Source organism: Nanorana parkeri, unplaced genomic scaffold, assembly GCF_000935625.1.
Source record: "Nanorana parkeri isolate BGI_ZX_2015 unplaced genomic scaffold, ASM93562v1 scaffold178, whole genome shotgun sequence".
Classification (NCBI taxonomy): domain Eukaryota; kingdom Metazoa; phylum Chordata; class Amphibia; order Anura; family Dicroglossidae; genus Nanorana; species Nanorana parkeri.
In genome coordinates, this window is record NW_017306446.1 from 221,659 (window position 1) to 240,735 (window position 19,077).

The 19,077-nt window shown below is 44.5% G+C and overlaps 1 protein-coding gene across 1 annotated transcript in view; it reads right to left on the minus strand.

Moving 5' to 3' along the window:
• Positions 1-8,189, minus strand: part of CFAP65 (cilia and flagella associated protein 65) — a 60,461-nt gene extending 52,272 nt beyond the window's left edge. The window contains exons 1-4 of the mRNA XM_018554927.1: positions 8,120-8,189; positions 5,422-5,606; positions 4,523-4,625; positions 3,045-3,211 (exon numbers count right to left, since the gene is read on the minus strand). Of these exons, the coding sequence (XP_018410429.1) occupies positions 3,045-3,211; positions 4,523-4,625; positions 5,422-5,606; positions 8,120-8,179 (515 nt within the window). The 5' untranslated portion in view covers positions 8,180-8,189. The remainder of the gene's footprint in view (positions 1-3,044; positions 3,212-4,522; positions 4,626-5,421; positions 5,607-8,119) is intronic.
• Between the last annotated feature and the right edge of the window lie 10,888 nt (positions 8,190-19,077).

Here is a 19,077-nt window from a genome sequence, read left to right on the forward strand (position 1 = left end):
CAGTGGTGGCATAAAGGGGGAACATGAAGAGCCGCGGGAGAGAATCAGTGGTGCCAACGAAGCCAGCGGCAGTGGAGGGAGCGGAGCCGCATAAGCCGATACCTCCTCTATAGCGCCGGCTCCTGTCACAGGCGGAGTTATCCAAATGCACTCCGCCTGTGAGGAATCGATAGTAAAAGTGCGGTTCGCTCATTCTGGCCAGCGATTGGTTACCAAATTGCTCATGGAAAGGTACGGCACCCCTGATTGCCCTGATCACCATATTTATGTACATGAATACATGTAGACTTTTCTACATGAATAATTGTACATTGTTGTACATTAAAAAAAATAAAAAAAATAAGACCTACCCCGAAAATAAGACCTAGTGTGTTTTTTTTGAGCCAAAAAAATATAAGACAGTGTCTTATTTTCGGGGAAACACGGTATGAATACCACAGATGATGTATTACTTACTTGTTCTGTCAAAGCAAGTTATAAAAATAATGGCTCATCCTTTAGAGTTCATGCACAACAGGTACAGGAAGTTTCTGCTTAAATCATATTTGCTCTACAGTAGTTCTTTTCTTGGTGTATTTAATTACCTTTCTTCCTACCTTTCATGGTTCTTGCAGTCCTGACAAATTTTTTAGACAGGGCTACAGGGCATGTTTTTAGACTTAAAATAAGAAAACTAATGCACTAAAACAGATGCCACCGCATCTAAGGAATAGTAAGTTGCACTATATTAAATTTGTTCTTGGGTTTAGTAAAGCTTTAATGAAGCCCAGCTCTGCTCTGAGTAACTTCTATAAAGAAGCATTGGCAAGCAAGATGTTTTTTTTCTTTTTTTACATTAATTGATAGTAGTAATTAATTAAGAAGAGTGCAATGGTGATATGACAGGGTTGCACAAGTACTGGTTGCTATCTGGAAAGACAGCCCGTGGCCTTATTTTGATACCAGTTACCCATTCAACAATGCATAGCACTTGATTTATAGCACAGATCCAGCCTAAGTATAGAGAATTATTTATTCCAAACGCGTGTCCAGTTTGTAAGGGCTCTAGCTGTGACCTGTGTGCATTTTCTCCATTATGGCAGAATAGCTTCATTCTGTATCTTTTCATGGACTGTTTCTGTTATCTATTAGCCATGCCGGGACAAGGTCCTTTAGCACCCAGGGTGAAAAGGCCAATGTGCGCCCTTTTCACCCACCCACATGAGGTGCAGACTACTGCGGCAACATAAGTTGCAGGTCCTACCCTTTTTGTGCCCCCCCTCCTGCTGAAGTGCCAAAGTGGCTGACTCTTTTCCCTACCCCTGGGCTATGCCCCAACTCTGCCTATTAGCCAGCACCCGTCTCTCATTCAGTGCATCTGCCTTCTCCTCATTTGTATCTGGTTTTATCAAAGCAAATAAAGATTCCTCTCATGAGGGATTACAGGTGAATTGAGTTGTGTTTCCTGCACACCAGCCCCTGCATTTTGTGAATCTTGTGTTTGATTTCAGGCTCCTAGGCTTCTGTCCCTTTTCCTAAGTTTTGGCTTCGCCCTTCTGGTTCTGGCACCTTGCCTTTTACCTACGTTCTTGGATTGCTTCAGTCTATAGTATCCTTGCCATTGGTTAAATACTGGGCAAATGTGGGGAACCACAAATATCACATAGCGAGACCCAAGCTTCTTTGTGTGTGTCTCTGATAAAGACAAGTCACTCGCACTCCAATGAGAATTTCAGTCAATGTTCTTTATTGACAAAAGAATTGTCACATCGTATAGCAACGTTTCGGAACCGTATAGGTCCTTTCTTCAAGCAAACCAAGTGTCTTTTTTGTTTGCCTGAAGAAGGGACCTATACAGTTCCGAAACGTTGCTATACGATGTGACAATTCTTTTGTCAATAAAGAACATTGACTGAAATTCTCATTGTAGTGCGACTGACTTTTCTTCTACGTGATACCAGTGGCGGACCTGGGGAACAAAGGGCCCTGGTGCAACCCCCCAACCCACATCCCCTGTAGCAACCACACACAAAAAAAAGATGGAAAAATAGCATTGCTGTATAAAGTACTGCTGAGATTTGTAGTCCTCTATAAAGGGTGCCATTATGCATTGCTGCAATGCAGAATGGGACCTGCTATTTAGCACTACAAATACCAGCAGTACTTTATACAGCAATGCCATCAATTGGGCTAAAAAAATAATAATATTTTATTTAATAACTTACCTTCACCTCTTCTGGCTTTTTTCTGGTGGGGGTGGCTGCAGAAAACCACCCCAGTGTGTGTGTGTGTCCATCTCAGACAGCGCGCCCGCGTACTCAGGCGGCTGTTTGCTGGGTCCTCACGGCCGAGGCCCAGGGCTGCCCCCTGAAGTGCCTGCCGGCTTTTTTTATTCTCGGCTCCCTCCTCAGTATCCGGCGCTCGTTAGGGCCCCTTATCTCTGCGTCGGGAATGTCGTATCATCTGACACTCCTGGCACAGAGATGAGGGGGCCCCCCGGCTGCCGGACACCAATGTGATCATCGGACACTCCCTGCGCAAAGATGGGGGGGCCCACCGGATACTGATCTGATGGTATTCGACGGCCGGACACCGGCGGCCCCCCCATCTCTGCCCCGGGGCTGTGTTATATTGGATACTGGGCCCCCTTTGAGCTCAGGCCCCGGGGCGGCCGCACCGGCGGTAGATCCGCCCCTGCGTGATACTGATCTGCAGAGACATACACTGTCATCTCAGCACCCACCCATTATCTTGGCTTATATCAGGTCAGGAGTGCAATGGGATCTACTTGAAATACTTCTAATAAAGATAAGGCACTCCTTAAACTGCACCACAGATGAGGCCATGCCTACCGGCCCAACACTAGTAACAACAAAGATCAACACCTTTTGGTGACCATACCTCAGAACCTGGGAACACTCCAAACAGAAGTTCCTGAGCTTGTAACATATACAAACCTGAAGGGCCCACTTTAAAAACGAACATTTTTTTTACAACTTCCATTTATTTGTACATTTAGATCAGTGATTTATAGGCAGTGATCTGTTTAGAATGACAACACTTACCATGTGCTCTGCAGGATAAACATGGCCTCTGATGAGTTAAACACGGCACACATAGGCAAGGTCAGCTCCTCGGGAAATGTGAGAGTGTGGCGTGGAAGTGCAGCTTGTAAGGACACAGAAAAGATGCCGTCATCTGTTTCAAAAGTGATTGAATCTTCATGATCACGCTGTAAAACAGAAGTTCAGAATATTAAAGTACTGTATATGTAAACCTTAATGACTTTGGGACTAAATTGCTTTTCCCCTTATAATCCACATAATGTTTGCTTTACTTTATAGAATAAATTAAAGACACTCTAGACACCTGATGGTCCTGCCAGGTACCTTGGTTTCCTGTAGTTGTCTGAGCATGCTAACCATGGAAGCAGATCTATTGTGGTCGCGTGGTCAGTTTGTATGCTTTCATCTTGTGTTTTTTGTCTGCTGGGAAATCTCTGCAAAGTGCGGGAACCCCAATGGAACATGTGTCTCCATTGTCAGATTTCCCCTCACCTTCTGTTCTGGTGACAACCCAAAATTTGTGACTTCCCATCACTTCCAGCATCGGGGGCAATGGTCACCAGGACAAATAGAGGCTAAATCTGCCCAGTGGGGACCCAGACAGCGAAAAGAAACCTCAAAGGGGTTCAAACCCTTTCATACTCTAACCAAAACTAAAACAACAAAAAAAGGTTTTAGTTTTGCATATTCTTTCAATTATTTATGTTGAATTTCATTTTATCACCTAAATTTCTGAACTAACGTTAACAGTTTTACTGAAAATCAAGGAGTTGGGACTCTACGTCTCTAATCTTTGAGGAGTGGGTGATGCCAGAACATATTACTTCTGTACTGCATACATGTTTATTATTTGCATGTGTATTGTTTCTGCAATGTGGTTTTTAAAGAGGGTGATCCATTGACTATAGAAGTACTTTTAAACCATATAGATCCCGTACGGGAAAAGTGCAAATTACAATACAGTCCATTTATTCTGAAAATGTGAACAAATTCTAATTCCTGGCTGAACAAACCTGCAGAATATTCACTGGAATTCCACAATGCATACATACACAGCAATCGTGGTATGCTTCTCTCCCTTCCAACACAAGATGGCACCATAGCACAGAACATGTGACTATGGATCATGTCCCCAAATTGTTGGTGATTTTTCTCTGTAATGGGGATAATACAGGAGCTGCCATTGCTCGCCTCCTTCTATAAAATGCTTGTTGTCTGGTGGTGTCTGGTATAAATATCTGTACATATCAGAACATACCTGGTGTAAATAAATGTGTCAGAATCCTTTATCTTCATACTTATTTAAGGTCAGTGACCCAAGAAAAAATAAAGCCAATGCATCATGACGATGGCCAGTCGAATAGCATTTTCTGAAGGAATGATCAGCAATGGCAGCCCCTCCAATTGTTTCATGAAGAGTTTCCTTTAAGTGGAAGGTTCTCCAATGGTATATATCAGTACTATACAGAAGACAGTACCTTCTCCAGGGGTCGGAAGGTGATGGGGAGGGTGAATGAAGTCCCGGCACTCAGTGTGACCATCTGAGGGAACAATGTCCTGAAGAAGGTGGTGGCAGGAGGGCTGTGAGATGACAAAAACAAAATGTTATTGGCTTTTGAAGTCTGGAATTATTAGAGTAGTGATCCTGAATGAAACTCTCTGAATGTAAAACTGATTTTATTGCCAGTAGCAACCAGTCAACTTCTTCCATCAAATGACTTACTTGATAAAAAAAGAAACACCTTCTGAGTCATTGAGCTCTAAAAGAACATAGACTCAATGTGCAAATTCTTTCAACGCTGAACTCCAGCTTTCCCTTCAGTCTTGCACATTTGTATCGGCTCCTCTCCTGGACTGGAATTGCTTCCCCTGATTTCACTGCATAATGTGAGCTTCTTACAATGGGCATTAGAAGTTCAGCACGTCAGACAGAGCCCGCCCCATTTCTGGCTGGAGGACATCCAGCATCATTTAGCCTTTTTGTTGCTTAGCCAGACCGTCCCTGGCCCGCCCCTTTCATTTATTGGATTCCCGTTCTTTCAATCAAAGTGCATGTGAGCCCTAACAATCAACTTCTCTTAAAACACTTCCTGCCCTAGGGTGACAACACTGCTCCTCCATAGATACAGTATAGTAAATAAATGTTGTCACCCTAGGTCAAGAAATGTGTTGCTGGCATGATCACCAGGTGATAATAAAGGAAGAAAGCCTGAAAATAGAAAACTAATGCAGCCTCCACATCTAGGGACCAGTAAGCTGCAGCACATTAAAGTTTTGTTCTTGTGTTCAGATAGGCTTGAACAAAAAAATCCTGTTTTCAGTGTTCTCCAGGACCTTGGAACAGAGATTATTCACTTCTATTTAAATAAACCCTCACCTGAACTTCATCTTCTGTGTCTTCAGGCGGACATTTTTCAGCAGGAGATGTTTGGTGTACTCCTTCCCGAGCTCCCAGTTCTGCCATTGCAGACACCGATGGACCTCAAACCCCAGGATGTTGTCCTTCTCCTTCACTTTCCTGCGTGAGATGGATCGGGACTGCAGCTCAGAGGAGACATTTCTCTGCAACACAGAGAGATAAGACATCAAACACAACACATTATTTAAAGCTGACCTCCGCCCTCCCCTTCAGTCTTGCACAGTTGTACCGGCTCCTCTCCTGGACTGTAATGGCTTCTTCTAATTCCTCTGCACACTGGGAGCTTCTCACAATGTGCATTAGAAGCTGCAGCAAGTCAGATAGAGCCCGCCTCACTTCCTGGCTGGAGGATGTCCATAATAATCTAGCTCTTTCCCTTCCCAGCCTGGCTGTCCCTGGCCCGCCCCTTTCATTCATTGGATTTCATTTCTTTCAATCACAGAGGCTCGGCATCATATGTGGTCATTACTTAGGACACTGTGCATGCAAATGTAGTCTGCCTAGGAACACCCACTCCTCCAGACTGACATCCACCCATTGAGGCATTATGATATTTGCATAACTCCTCCCAAGAGCCAGCCCACGACTTGCATTAGAACTGAGGGTTCTTGGGAGGAGTACTGAGGCAAGGTGCTGTGATGTTTTCAGGAAGCTATGTACAGCACCCTGCCAGCCCCTCCCACAAGCCATGATCTGCCTGCGTTGGATAGAGAATCACAAAGGCCCAGTGATGACATCAAAGAGGAATGGAGGCAAAGGAGGAACCAGGGAGGCAGATTCAAATATAAGAAGATTAAAGTGAGTCAACCAGCTGTGGTGAGAATCACTGTGGGGTCTATTTATAAAAAAATCAATTAGCTTATTTATCCAGCAAAACTGCATGTAAATGTGTTGTGTACTGTTGTGAGATTGCGGCAAAATTAAACGTTCTAAGTGTAATTCCTCTTCTCGTCGAATGTTCTTTAACAAGTTCAATTGCTAATATGAAATCACCTGCACTCCATACAGCGTACAGACCTTGGATAAGAGGTTGGTGCTTGAAGTGACAACACGGATGGCGCCGTGTCACCATACAGTCTATAATAGAAGTCACCAGGACTCGATGAGATGTGCAAGAAGTAAAGCACTTTTTATTGAATCGTCACTATGTCGCCCAGAAGAAGGAACCCTGCGTGGCCCCGAAACGTTGGCTGTATGACGCATGTGACGGTTCAATAAAAAGTGCTTTACTTCTTGCACACATCATCGAGTGCTGGGGACTTTTATAATGGACTTTAATAAGTTCATTCACACAGAAAAGTGTTAATTTGTAAAATACCTCATTATGGCCACTAGATAAAGCTGAGGATCACAGGAAATAAAAATCTTAGATACAATGGTGCAATTCAAGAGAACGCTGGAGGGAATGAGCATATACATGTAACCGCTACTATCTCCATAGTATCAATGGTCACATTTATATTCTTAGGCCTAGTTCACACCTAGGAGTTTTTGAGCAGTTGGAAAAGCACTTTTAAATGCCCAATGCAAGAAATCCCATGATTTTCAATGGCCCTGGTTCACACCTGAGCAGAAAAACACCAGCAGGAAAAAGCCAAACGACCCGAAAAGGTACATGAGCTTCTTTGGGCAGTTAAAGGAGAACTATGGGGTTAGGGCTTTTCCCCATAGTTCTCCTTAGGGTAACGGGAGGACACGAACTAGCGTCCTCCCGTCACCCTAAGCTCAGTATACCGCGAGCTACAACTCGCGGTATACTAAGACGCCGCAGTATACCGCAAGCTGCTCGCAGTATACTGAGACGCCGCAGCTGAAGCGGATCCCGACAATTATGTCTGGATCCGCCCAGCTGCGTGAGCGACAGCTGGCTCTACCTATCTAGAGGCAGAGCCAGCTGTACCCCCCAGCGCTGGAGGATCGGAGCGGGGAGGCGGGGAATCCAGCCCCTCCCCTGTCACGGCAGAGAGCCGTGACAGGATCGAGAAGTGAGCGAACGCCGGTATGTGTTCGCTTAATTCACGATCTACTGAGCCGACCTGTGACAGTCAGAAGCATGATGCACATTTTCGTAAGCGTTTAAACGCGCCTTCTTCCATTGCCCACAATGGTTCATGAGCTGCCAGTCAAAACGCGAGTCTTCGTGTACACGTATAAAAATGTACACAATGCGCATAAACGCGCAAATAACTGCATGCTGCTCATGCACGTACGAAATGTGCAAAAACGTTGCCGCCTAGGTGTGAACCCGGCCTAATTCCCTCCAGCGTTCTCTTGAATTGTAACATTGTATCTCCTTACTAACATGTATTTCTTTCTTATGATCCTTCAGCGCCATCTAGTGGCCATAATGAGGTATTTTCAACTTTCACCCTTTCTGTATGAATGAACCTGTTGAAGAACATTCGACCAGAAAAGAAATTACACTAAGTTCATTCAATTTTGCCCCATTGTCAAAACAGCTGGTTAACTCGCACACAATAAATTTAAATGCAGTTTTGCTGGATGAATAAGTTATGTGACTTTGTTATAAAAATACCCCGCAGTGATTATAGATTTGGATACAATGGGTAAAAATCAACTTTTGAGAACTGAGCCTATTGTCAGTTGTTTGCACATTTATTAAGAAGGAGAATAAACAACATATAAAAAGACGTACCCGTTTAACTGAAGTGTTACGATTCAGACCCTGGAAAGGATTGGGGTCCAGGGGTCTCATGTGAACTGGTCCAAGCATTTTAATCCTGAAATGAAAACAAATAAACATTATTAAAGGGCACCTGTAATGAAAAAAATAAACCAGCACTGTAGTGTAGCAGACACCCTTCGATGTCTGGGTATAAAGACATCACCCTTGTGAGCTGCCCTCGATCATGGCTGCATAAAGATTACAGCACCTCAAGGTATAGAACACATGTGCCTGCTGCTCACCCACAATGCAGTGCTCTGTGCCTGAGTGGCCAATCGCCGAGCTCAGATTCCATCACACGGTGGACGGGAATTTACCAAGAAGTATTCAAGTACTCAGTTGAATCCAAGGACCAGTTTATACTCCCCCCACCCAAGGCCAGCTACCCTGAGACAAATGAATGGGCTGCCAAACATATAAAACTTATAAAAGACATTATTATTATTACTATAATACAGGATTTATATAGTGCCAACAGTTTGCGCAACGCTTTACAATATATACCATGAACCATTTTTGGGCAATGCAGTGCACAGTAGTGCATTGCCATGCGTTGTGGTGCACTGCAACACATGTGCATTGGAACTCTGATACCCTAGAGTGCATTGCGGTGCCATTCAAAACGAAAGTCACCGCAGCACATTACTCACATGTTATATATATACACACACACACATACACATATACATACACACAAACACATATGTAAACATTTGTCTGGCAATCTCTATACTGCACTTAGTGACATCTCACATTCACACACACACACACACAGAATCACTATTCGTTCCATAATAAATATGTACAGGTAAGGTATAGGAGTATCACGTGTCCTGCCTGTCCTCCCACAATTATTGGGGTCCCAGAAGTCAGACTCACCCCTGTTCTCTGCCTTCAAGCTTCTAGTGTGTCCGCGGCGGCCATCTTTCCGTTTCCTAGGTAACGGGACGCGGGCCCTTGTCGCAATGTTTGTCCTAGCAACCACGGCGGCCGAGACGGAGCAAACATGTAGGAAGGCGAAGAGCCGTGCAGGTTGTGGGTAGGCGCCCGGTGAGGGGCGGGTCCATGTTTTCTTGCCGCGAGAGGGTCATGCATGCAGTTTAACTCATGAGGAATGGATGGGGTGGTGGTATAACTGAGATAGGATAGCAGGGTGTAACTGAAAGCTGGGGACACCAGTGGAATGGCCCCCAGTGTGAGAGGACATCAAATACTACAGAACACAGGGAAGGGATTTGTTTAAGGGGCCAATTAAATCTATTCACACTAACCAAAGTGCATGTTACTTGCGTTGGTGCGATACGCAGCTCGCTGTTGGATGTGCATTGCGGTGCATTGTGCTTCCACAAATGGTACATGCACTTTTTTTGGGTGCGTTCTGGTGTGAAAAAGACCAAAACACGCATGCTGCTGCTAAATGAATGGCACAGCAACGCCCTAATGCGTGTAACATTGTATACTGCAATGTTGTGTTATGAAATTGCAGTGCCATTCAACACAGCATTGCAATGCAGCTCCAACACACACATGATGCAGTGAACCACAAAGCATGATAATGCACGTCTGTGGTGCGCTGTATTGCCAAAAATGGTGCACGTCTATGTTTTTGGAGGTTTTGGTGCATCGACAGAGGTAGCACAATGCATGTCAAGGAGCGTAAAAATACACATCAACAATCATGCACTAACGCGTCGAGGTGCTAAGGTCCGAATGGGCCCTTTGGACAGCCCATTCAATTGAACTGGCTGCTTTAATGCAATGCATTGGTTGGCACACGGCATAAGGGGCATCAAAGAATATAAATGGATCCTTATTCATTATTTTTTTTGTTGCTGCTGTTATTCAAAAGCAGAGAGGTTGCTTGGAAAGCACTGATACACATTAAAATGTGTAAATGTATGTGTGTGTGTGTATATATATATATATATATACAGGGCTTGAAAAATTTTAGGGTGTCTCACCAGTCAGTCAAAAATGTCACCAGTCAGCATGACCGGACTATAGCCTTGCAATTTTTTTAAACAAATTTTGGGGACAGTTAGAGCTTTCTTTTGGAGGTATATTATCACCACTGCGGGGGGGGGTTACTGTATAATGAAAAAAAGTACCGTAAATTTCAATTAAAAAAATGTTTTCCCTACGTTATGTTATAAAACATCTACTCTTACCCATATTTTTGGTAAAACATAAAAGTCGGGGTCACGTCGGGTAAATAGATACCAAACATGTCAAGCCTTAAAATTGCGTGCGCCCGCAAAATCGCAAAAAACAACCACACTGAAAATTGACCATAGGCGACGCTTAAAACGCTTTTACTGCTCATCAGTTTAGTGTTATCAGTGATTGATGGCCCTAAAATTATTGCTCACACTCCGACATTCGCGGTTATATGTAACATGTGCGGCACAATAGGCGCAATCGTTTTCGCACGTAGGCGCTCCCGACGCATATCTGCATGTATATGTGGGGGGAAGAGGACTTTTTTTGTTTTTTTAATGCTTACTTTTTTATGATTCTTTAATTTTTGTATTACTTTTTTTTTTTTACACAACTTTATTGCTATCACGTGGGGGGATAAGAAGCCCCCTATGTGATAGCCAATTTACATGACAGGTCCTCTTTATGGAGACATCAGGGGTCTCCAAGACCCCTAATGTCACCTAGGGAGCCCCAGAGAAGCTGATGAAGCAGACATCTGCTTCATCAGCTTCTGCAGCTGGAAAGTGACACTGAATGCAGGAAGTGATGTAATATACATCACTTCCTGCATTCGGGGGCTGAGAGGAGATCAAAGGTAGATCGTGTACTTAACTCCCTTTGATCTCCTGTCACAGAGCCGTGCCGGTCCCGGCCGCATCGGGCACAGCGGATCCCGGGACCGGCAAGGAGTAGGCGGAAAATCTTCAACTGGGGACACGTGTCCTAGTGACAACTGTCTAAGCGGAGATTTCCCTCACTTCAGAGAGATTTCCTTTTACTTCCTGTTACATCCCCACAAGGGAAATCTCCTCAGTGGGGTACAAACAGAGAAAGGAAACCAACATGAGTTTTAATCCTCCGGAACGTAATGCAAAACTAAAGAGAAAGGGTTTGACCATACACACACTGTACATTTTAAAGTAAACCTGTCCATCCGCCCGTGAATCCATAATTTGGATTAATTGCCCTTTCTGAAGGCAACATTCTCACCAACTATGAGTACCAACAACATATAACGCACACATATGTGGTATCCTCATGCACAACAGGAGTAGGAGAATTGTTTTTTTTATTTGTTTTTTGGTGGTGGGTCATGATAACAGCAAGAAATATACAGCTGAAGTTCAACACGATTATATTTTTTCACAATTTTTTTTTCTTCAATAATGAAACAAAATCAGGAGCTAGCCCTTAAAATGTACTGCCTAACCAAGATCCAATTTGTCATGAAAAATACAAGGTGTTGATGGAACTAAAAACAAACCTAAACGCCTGAACCTGGTTTTGCAGCTTTGGCATGTGTTAACCATACTGTACATATCTTTGCAACTACTTGGTGTATCCAGGTGAATCCAGGTCACTATCCAGTAGACTTGTGCGCCGTCAAAAAATTTGTTTAGTTTCGTTCCGTTTCGGAATATCCGTTATTTCGTAATTCGTGTCCGAAACTCAATTCGGATTCGTACGAAATACGAATTTTCGTTAGTTTCGGCACATTTTCGTAACTTTACGAACATTCGTTATGATGAAGTTAAAAAGCAAAAATACCTTTGTTAATATTGGAGTCGATGTGGTAGTTGTTTTTTTATCCGAAATACGAATTCCGTTAACGGATTCCGGATCCGAATTTTGTATTTCGGATAAAAAAAAAAAAAACTCATCAACTCCAGTATTAACAAATGTACTTTGCTTTTTAACTTCAATATATAACGAATGTTCGTAACGGAACGAAATTCCGTCAACGGAATTTTGTATTTCCTGCCTGTCTTGTAATGCAACTCTCAGCAGTAGCGGATCCGTATTTCGGATTTAAAAAAAAATCTTGTCATGTTGTTCAACCTCATTTACAGGGGTAATATTAGTTCCTGTTTCAAAGAAATTTGGATCCGAAATTCGTTAACGGAATTTCGTATTTCGGATATAATTCGGAAACTGCAATTCGGATTTCGGATGCTTCCGAATTTATGAATTTCAGGAAAATACGTACGAATTTCGATTCGTAACAAAACGAATTGCACATGTCTACTATCCAGGTGAATCAGGCCTTATTCGCACAAAGCGTTTAACTCCGGAGCAGGATTCCTGGGGCAAGAATTTGTGGATTCTTGCTGCAGGTGTCCTTGGAAAGCTGCAGCCCCTCAACCTGTACAGAGCAATGATAGGGTGACAGTGGCCACACCTGTCCTTCCCCATTCAGAGGTAATCGCACATGGAACAATTACCTCCAGTTAGAGACAGAAGAGACATATGATTGCTCATGGATACAAGAAGCACATGACTGACCCTGGATGCAAGAGACAGATGATTACCCCTAGACGCAAGAGACATAATATTGCCCATGGATGCAAGAAACAGATGACTGACCCTGGATGCAAGAGACAGATGATTACCCATGGATGCAAAAGGCAGTTGATTGCCCCAGGATGCAAGAGAATAAGGTCGCCCCTGGATGCAAGAGACATGAGGTTGCCCCTGGATGCAAGAGACAGATGATTGCCCCTGGAAGCAAGAGACACATGATTGTCCCTGGATGCAAGAAATGGATGACTGACCCTGGATACAAGAGACAGATGATTACCCCTGGAAGCAAGAGACAGATGATTGCTCCTAGATGCAAGAGACAGATGATTGCTCCTAGATGCAAGAGACAGATGATTGCTCCTAGATGCAAGAGACAGATGACTCTCCCTGGATGCAAAAGGCAGTTTATTGCCTCTGGATACAAGAGAATAAGGTCGCCCCTGGATACAAGAGACATGAGGTTGCCCCTGGATGCAAGAGACAGATAATCGCCCCTGGATGCAAGAGACAGATGATTGCCCCTGGATGCAAGAGACAAATAATCGCCCCTGGATGCAAGAGACAGATGATCGCCCCTGGATGCAAGAGACAGATGATTGCCCCTGGATGCAAGAGACAGATGATTGCCCCTGGATGCAAGAGACAGATAATCGCCCCTGGATGCAAGAGACAGATGAGCCCCCGTAAATGCAAGAGACAGATGGCTGACCCTGGATGCAAGAGACAGATGAGCCCCCGTAAATGCAAGAGACAGATGATTGCCCATAGATGCAAGAGACAGATGACTGCCCCTGTATGTAAAAGGCAGTTAATAGCCTCTGGATGCAAGAGACATATGATTTTCCCTGGATGCAAGAGACAGATGATTGCCCATAGATGCAAGAGACAGATGACTACTCCTGGATGCAAAAGGCAGTTGATTGCCTCTCGATGCAAGAGAATAAAGATGCAAGAGACACGAGGTTGCCCCTGAATGGAAGAGATTGATGATTGCCCCTGGATGCAAGAAACAGATGATTTCCTGTGGATTCAAGAGACAGTTTATCGCCCCTGGATACAAGAGACAGATGATTGCCCCTGGATGCAAGAGACAGATAATCGCCCCTGGATGCAAGAGACAGATGAGCCCCCGTAAATGCAAGAGACAGATGGCTGACCCTGGATGCAAGAGACAGATGAGCCCCCGTAAATGCAAGAGACAGATGATTGCCCATAGATGCAAGAGACAGATGACTGCCCCTGTATGTAAAAGGCAGTTAATAGCCTCTGGATGCAAGAGACATATGATTTTCCCTGGATGCAAGAGACAGATGATTGCCCATAGATGCAAGAGACAGATGACTACTCCTGGATGCAAAAGGCAGTTGATTGCCTCTCGATGCAAGAGAATAAAGATGCAAGAGACACGAGGTTGCCCCTGAATGGAAGAGATTGATGATTGCCCCTGGATGCAAGAAACAGATGATTTCCTGTGGATTCAAGAGACAGTTTATCGCCCCTGGATACAAGAGACAGATGATTGCCCCTGGACACATGAGACAGATTATTGCCACTGGATGCAAGAGACATAAGGTTGCCCCTGGATGCAAGAGACAAAGATATGTACAGTATCACTATCACATGCCAAAGTTGCAAAACTGGGTTCAGGCATTCAGGTTTGTTTTGCCTTCCATCAATAGGGGCTACACCCCATAACCAGACTAAAAAGCCTCTGCAATTTTACGCATTCACAATTGTGAAATTGAAAATTTTCCATTAAAATAAATACGGCAATATAATTCAAAATGTGCTGCTACTGAAAGTACGCTATGCATTCCCTTTCAGCGCTGGTGTTCCTCTTTAAACACCAGCAAATGATGTTCTGCTTTATTGGAAGTCCATAGATTCTCGCTGACAATGGTCCTCCATCAATTAATAATTGGGGATCCCCGGTATCAAGCACTTTGCCCTCTTCCCCTCTCCCGGAGCTCCGATGTGTGTAGCGAAGCCTGCAGGTGTATTTCATGGCGGGAGAGAGGGAACTGTGCGGAAATCTTGGGGATAAGTGGGATTAATGTAGCATTAATGGGATCAGTCTGTGTATACACGGTGAGTCATGCGCCATGAGGCCCATAAATCAGCCCTCGGAGAGTGAGAAAAAAAAAGAGCAAAACTGGGCCTTCTGCCCATCTCCCCCAAGAAGAGCCATAAATAAGAGAACAGCCCCTGCCAGGCCTCCAAAAGGCACCTGACGCCCAGCAGTCACTGCAGGAATTACGGCGAGGCATCCATCACTTTAATGCTTGTACTTTGCAAATTAAAGCTGTCATCGCCCGGTCGGGGAGGACAATTTAAACCTTTGACGTCCTTCCATTCTACTCTCCCCTTCCTGACACGCTTCTTCCCTCTCTCACAACGTATTTTTCCATGAAATATCATTTAATTATACAGGTATTTGCTATGGAAGTGCTGGTGGTATACTAGTGCCTATGGAGCATCTATGCCGAGGTCCTACCTCTTGCTACCAAGGAACTACAAGCCCCAGCATGGCAACCGTCACTAAGGCCTAGTTAATAATTTACAGCTATAGGGGTGCAGGTTGTTAGTCGTCAGTCTAAGAGGATCAAGGAGATGGCAACCAATTTTTATCAATTTATAACTAGCGAGAAGGGTGCAAATACCAGGATCCCAACCTAAAATAAGTCATTTCAGGGAGGTGCCCTTCTTATTTCAGGGAGGTGCCCTCTGTCAAACCCCCCTCTCCGCAGGGGGGGGGGGGGCCACAACCAAGAAAGGGACCCCCCCCCTGCAAAAAAAATTTAAAATTTTTGCCGCTCCTGCCCTCAAAAAAAAAAAAAAAAAAAAACGGCATAGGAATAAATAGCTAGATTGCTATTGGCTATTTCAATTTGCAATAGCCAATAGCACGCTGGCTATTGCACCCGCCCACTGCTGCTGTCAGTCAGTAGAGGAGGACCTGATGGAGAACTTCAGGACTACCTCTGCTGATTGACGGCAGCAGTGGGCAGGTGTATCAGCTAGTCTGCTATTGGCTATTGTAAATTAAAATAGCCAATAGCATTCTAGCTATTCATTTCTATGCCGTTTTTTTTTTTTTCTGACTGATGGCTGCCAGCGGCCCCGATGTCAGAAAAAAACAAAAACAGACAGCAGGGAAAGGAGAAAATGTTTCTCTAATAGCAGGAGACTCCCGGGAACATCTGGGAGAGTTGAGATGTCTGCACATAGGAAGACTGTACCTTCATAGAATAGGGGCCACAGTTTGAAGTGAAGATTTGCTATGTTGTAGGTGACATCTATAAATGTTAATTGTGCCTAAGAAATACCCTGAAAAATTTATCATTTTTCTTCATTATATCTGCAGTGTGAGATCATTTAAGGCACTGCTGCCTCTGATTGTTACTCTTGTTGGGGTAACATTTGGTGATGTCACTACTGTGCTGCTCACTGTTCTCCTTGCTGGAGAGGAAGCTGTCCCTGAAGACCTGCAGGGGAAGGATCTCCATGCTTCATTGTTCTATAGAGCTGTGCTTCCTCCACCTTTCCTGTTGCTTCTTGATTACCCCATCAGTCATCAGACTACCATTTATTAGGAGGGCAGCTCTGACAGGAAGAAAGCCTTACCTCTACTTCTGATGGCCTTTTTTGGGCAAAGCTTTCACAGTTTAGTTCCTATAAAAAGTGCAGGTTTACTGTACTGTACTGTCCTCTGACCCTTATTCTAATCGGATTTGGAGTAATGTTTGGTGAGGTCACTACTGTGCTGCTCACTGTTCTCCTTCTTGCAGTGGAAGCTGTACCTGAGGACCTGCAGAGTAAGGATCTCCCTGCTTCTGCTTCATTCATTCTGTGCTTCCTCTACCTCTTTAGAATATCCCTCCACCGCTAATTAGATCCTCATTCATTAGGGGGAGCACTCTAACACGAGGAAGCAAAGCCCTGCCATAGCTTTAGTTGCAAGGAGACCACAGAAGTAAGATAACTACTGTGCTGCTCACTGTTCTCCTTGCTGGAGAAGAAGCTGTACCTGAGGACCCATGGGGGAAGGATCTCCCTGCTTCACACATTCTATGGATCTGTGCTTCCTTCACCTCTCTTGCTGCTTCTTGATTACATAATTGGTGCATATAGTGAACTTGGTGCAACGGTATTCACTTTAAGGTCATTGCAAAGGATAAGGGGGCACTCTGTGAATATTAAGAGGTTTAACCTTCCCATACAGAATGGCTCTTTCACAGTAAAAGCTGTGAAAATGTGGAATAGACTCTCTCAGGAACTGGTTCTAGCCAGCTGAAAAAGCTAGGGGCATTCCAAAGGGCAGAAAATATAACTGGCTATTAACATTTATCAGCAATAAAACCAGAGATTATCGATCCAGGGAATATCTGATTACAGGATCAGGAAGGGATTTCCTTTACCATGTTGGAGCATATTGGACTATGCCTTATAAGAGGATTTTCTGCATTCCTCTTGATCAGCTTTAGGCATAGGGCAGTTTTTGTCAACCAGGGTGCCGTGGCTTTGTTTAAGGTGCCTTCAAATTTTGCTAAAGGAAAGGACTCTGATGTGAAAGGGGGGCTCCTGATGTGAACGGGAAGGACTCTGATTGGAAAGGGAAGGACTCTAAAGTGAAAGAGGGAATTTCATGTAAAGGAGGTTCCTCATCTTAAAAAGGGAAGGACTCTATGTGAAGTGGGCTCCTGATGTGAAAGGGAAGGACTCTGATGTGAAGGAGACTCCTGATGGGAATGTGGGGACTCTGATATAAAGGGGGCTCCTAATGTGAAAGAGTAGGACTCTAATATGAAAGAGGCTCTTAATGTGAAAGGGAAGGACTCTGATGTAAAGGGCACTCCTGATGTGAAAGGGGGGACTCTGATATAGAGGCGTTGCTGATGTGAAAGGGAAGGAATCTGATGTGAAGGGGACTCCTGATGTGAACGGGAAGAAAACTGATGTGAAGGGGACTCCTGATGTGAACGGGAAGAAAACTGATGTGAAGGGGACTCCTGATGTGAACGGGAAGAAAACTGATGTGAAGGGGACTCCTGATGTGAACGGGAAGAAAACTGATGTGAAGGGGACTCCTGATGTGAACGGGAAGAAAACTGATGTGAAGGGGACTCCTGATGTGAACGGGAAGAAAACTGATGTGAAGGGGACTCCTGATGTGAACGGGAAGAAAACTGATGTGAAGGGGACTCCTGATGTGAACGGGAAGAAAACTGATGTGAAGGGGACTCCTGATGTGAACGGGAAGAAAACTGATGTGAAGGGGACTCCTGATGTGAACGGGAAGAAAACTGATGTGAAGGGGACTCCTGATGTGAACGGGAAGAAAACTGATGTGAAGGGGACTCCTGATGTGAACGGGAAGAAAACTGATGTGAAGGGGACTCCTGATGTGAACGGGAAGAAAACTGATGTGAAGGGGACTCCTGATGTGAACGGGAAGAAAACTGATGTGAAGGGGACTCCTGATGTGAACGGGAAGAAAACTGATGTGAAGGGGACTCCTGATGTGAACGGGAAGAAAACTGATGTGAAGGGGACTCCTGATGTGAACGGGAAGAAAACTGATGTGAAGGGGACTCCTGATGTGAACGGGAAGAAAACTGATGTGAAGGGGACTCCTGATGTGAACGGGAAGAAAACTGATGTGAAGGGGACTCCTGATGTGAACGGGAAGAAAACTGATGTGAAGGGGACTCCTGATGTGAACGGGAAGAAAACTGATGTGAAGGGGACTCCTGATGTGAACGGGAAGAAAACTGATGTGAAGGGGACTCCTGATGTGAACGGGAAGAAAACTGATGTGAAGGGGACTCCTGATGTGAACGGGAAGAAAACTGATGTGAAGGGGACTCCTGATGTGAACGGGAAGAAAACTGATGTGAAGGGGACTCCTGATGTGAACGGGAAGAAAACTGATGTGAAGGGGACTCCTGATGTGAACGGGAAGAAAACTGATGTGAAGGGGACTCCTGATGTGAAAGGGAAGGAATCTGATGTGAGCGGGACTCCTGATGTGAAAGGTAAGGACTCTAATCTGAAGGGGGATCCTGATGTGAAAGGGAAGGAATCTCATGTGAAAGGGACTCCTGATGTGAAAGGGAAGGAATCTGATGTGAAAGGGACTCCTGATGTGAAAGGGAAGGAATCTGATGTGAAGGGAACTCCTCATGTGAAAGGGAAGGAATCTGATGTGAAGGGGACTCCTGATATGAAAGAGAAGGAATATGATGTGAAGGGGACTCCTGATATGAAAGAGAAGGAATCTGATGTGAAGGGGACTCCTGATATGAAAGAGAAGGAATCTGATGTGTAGGGGACTCCTGATGTGAAAGGGAAGGACTCTAATGTGAAGGGGACTCCTGATGTGAAAGGGAAGGAATCTAATGTGAAGGAAAACTAATGTGAAAGGGGGG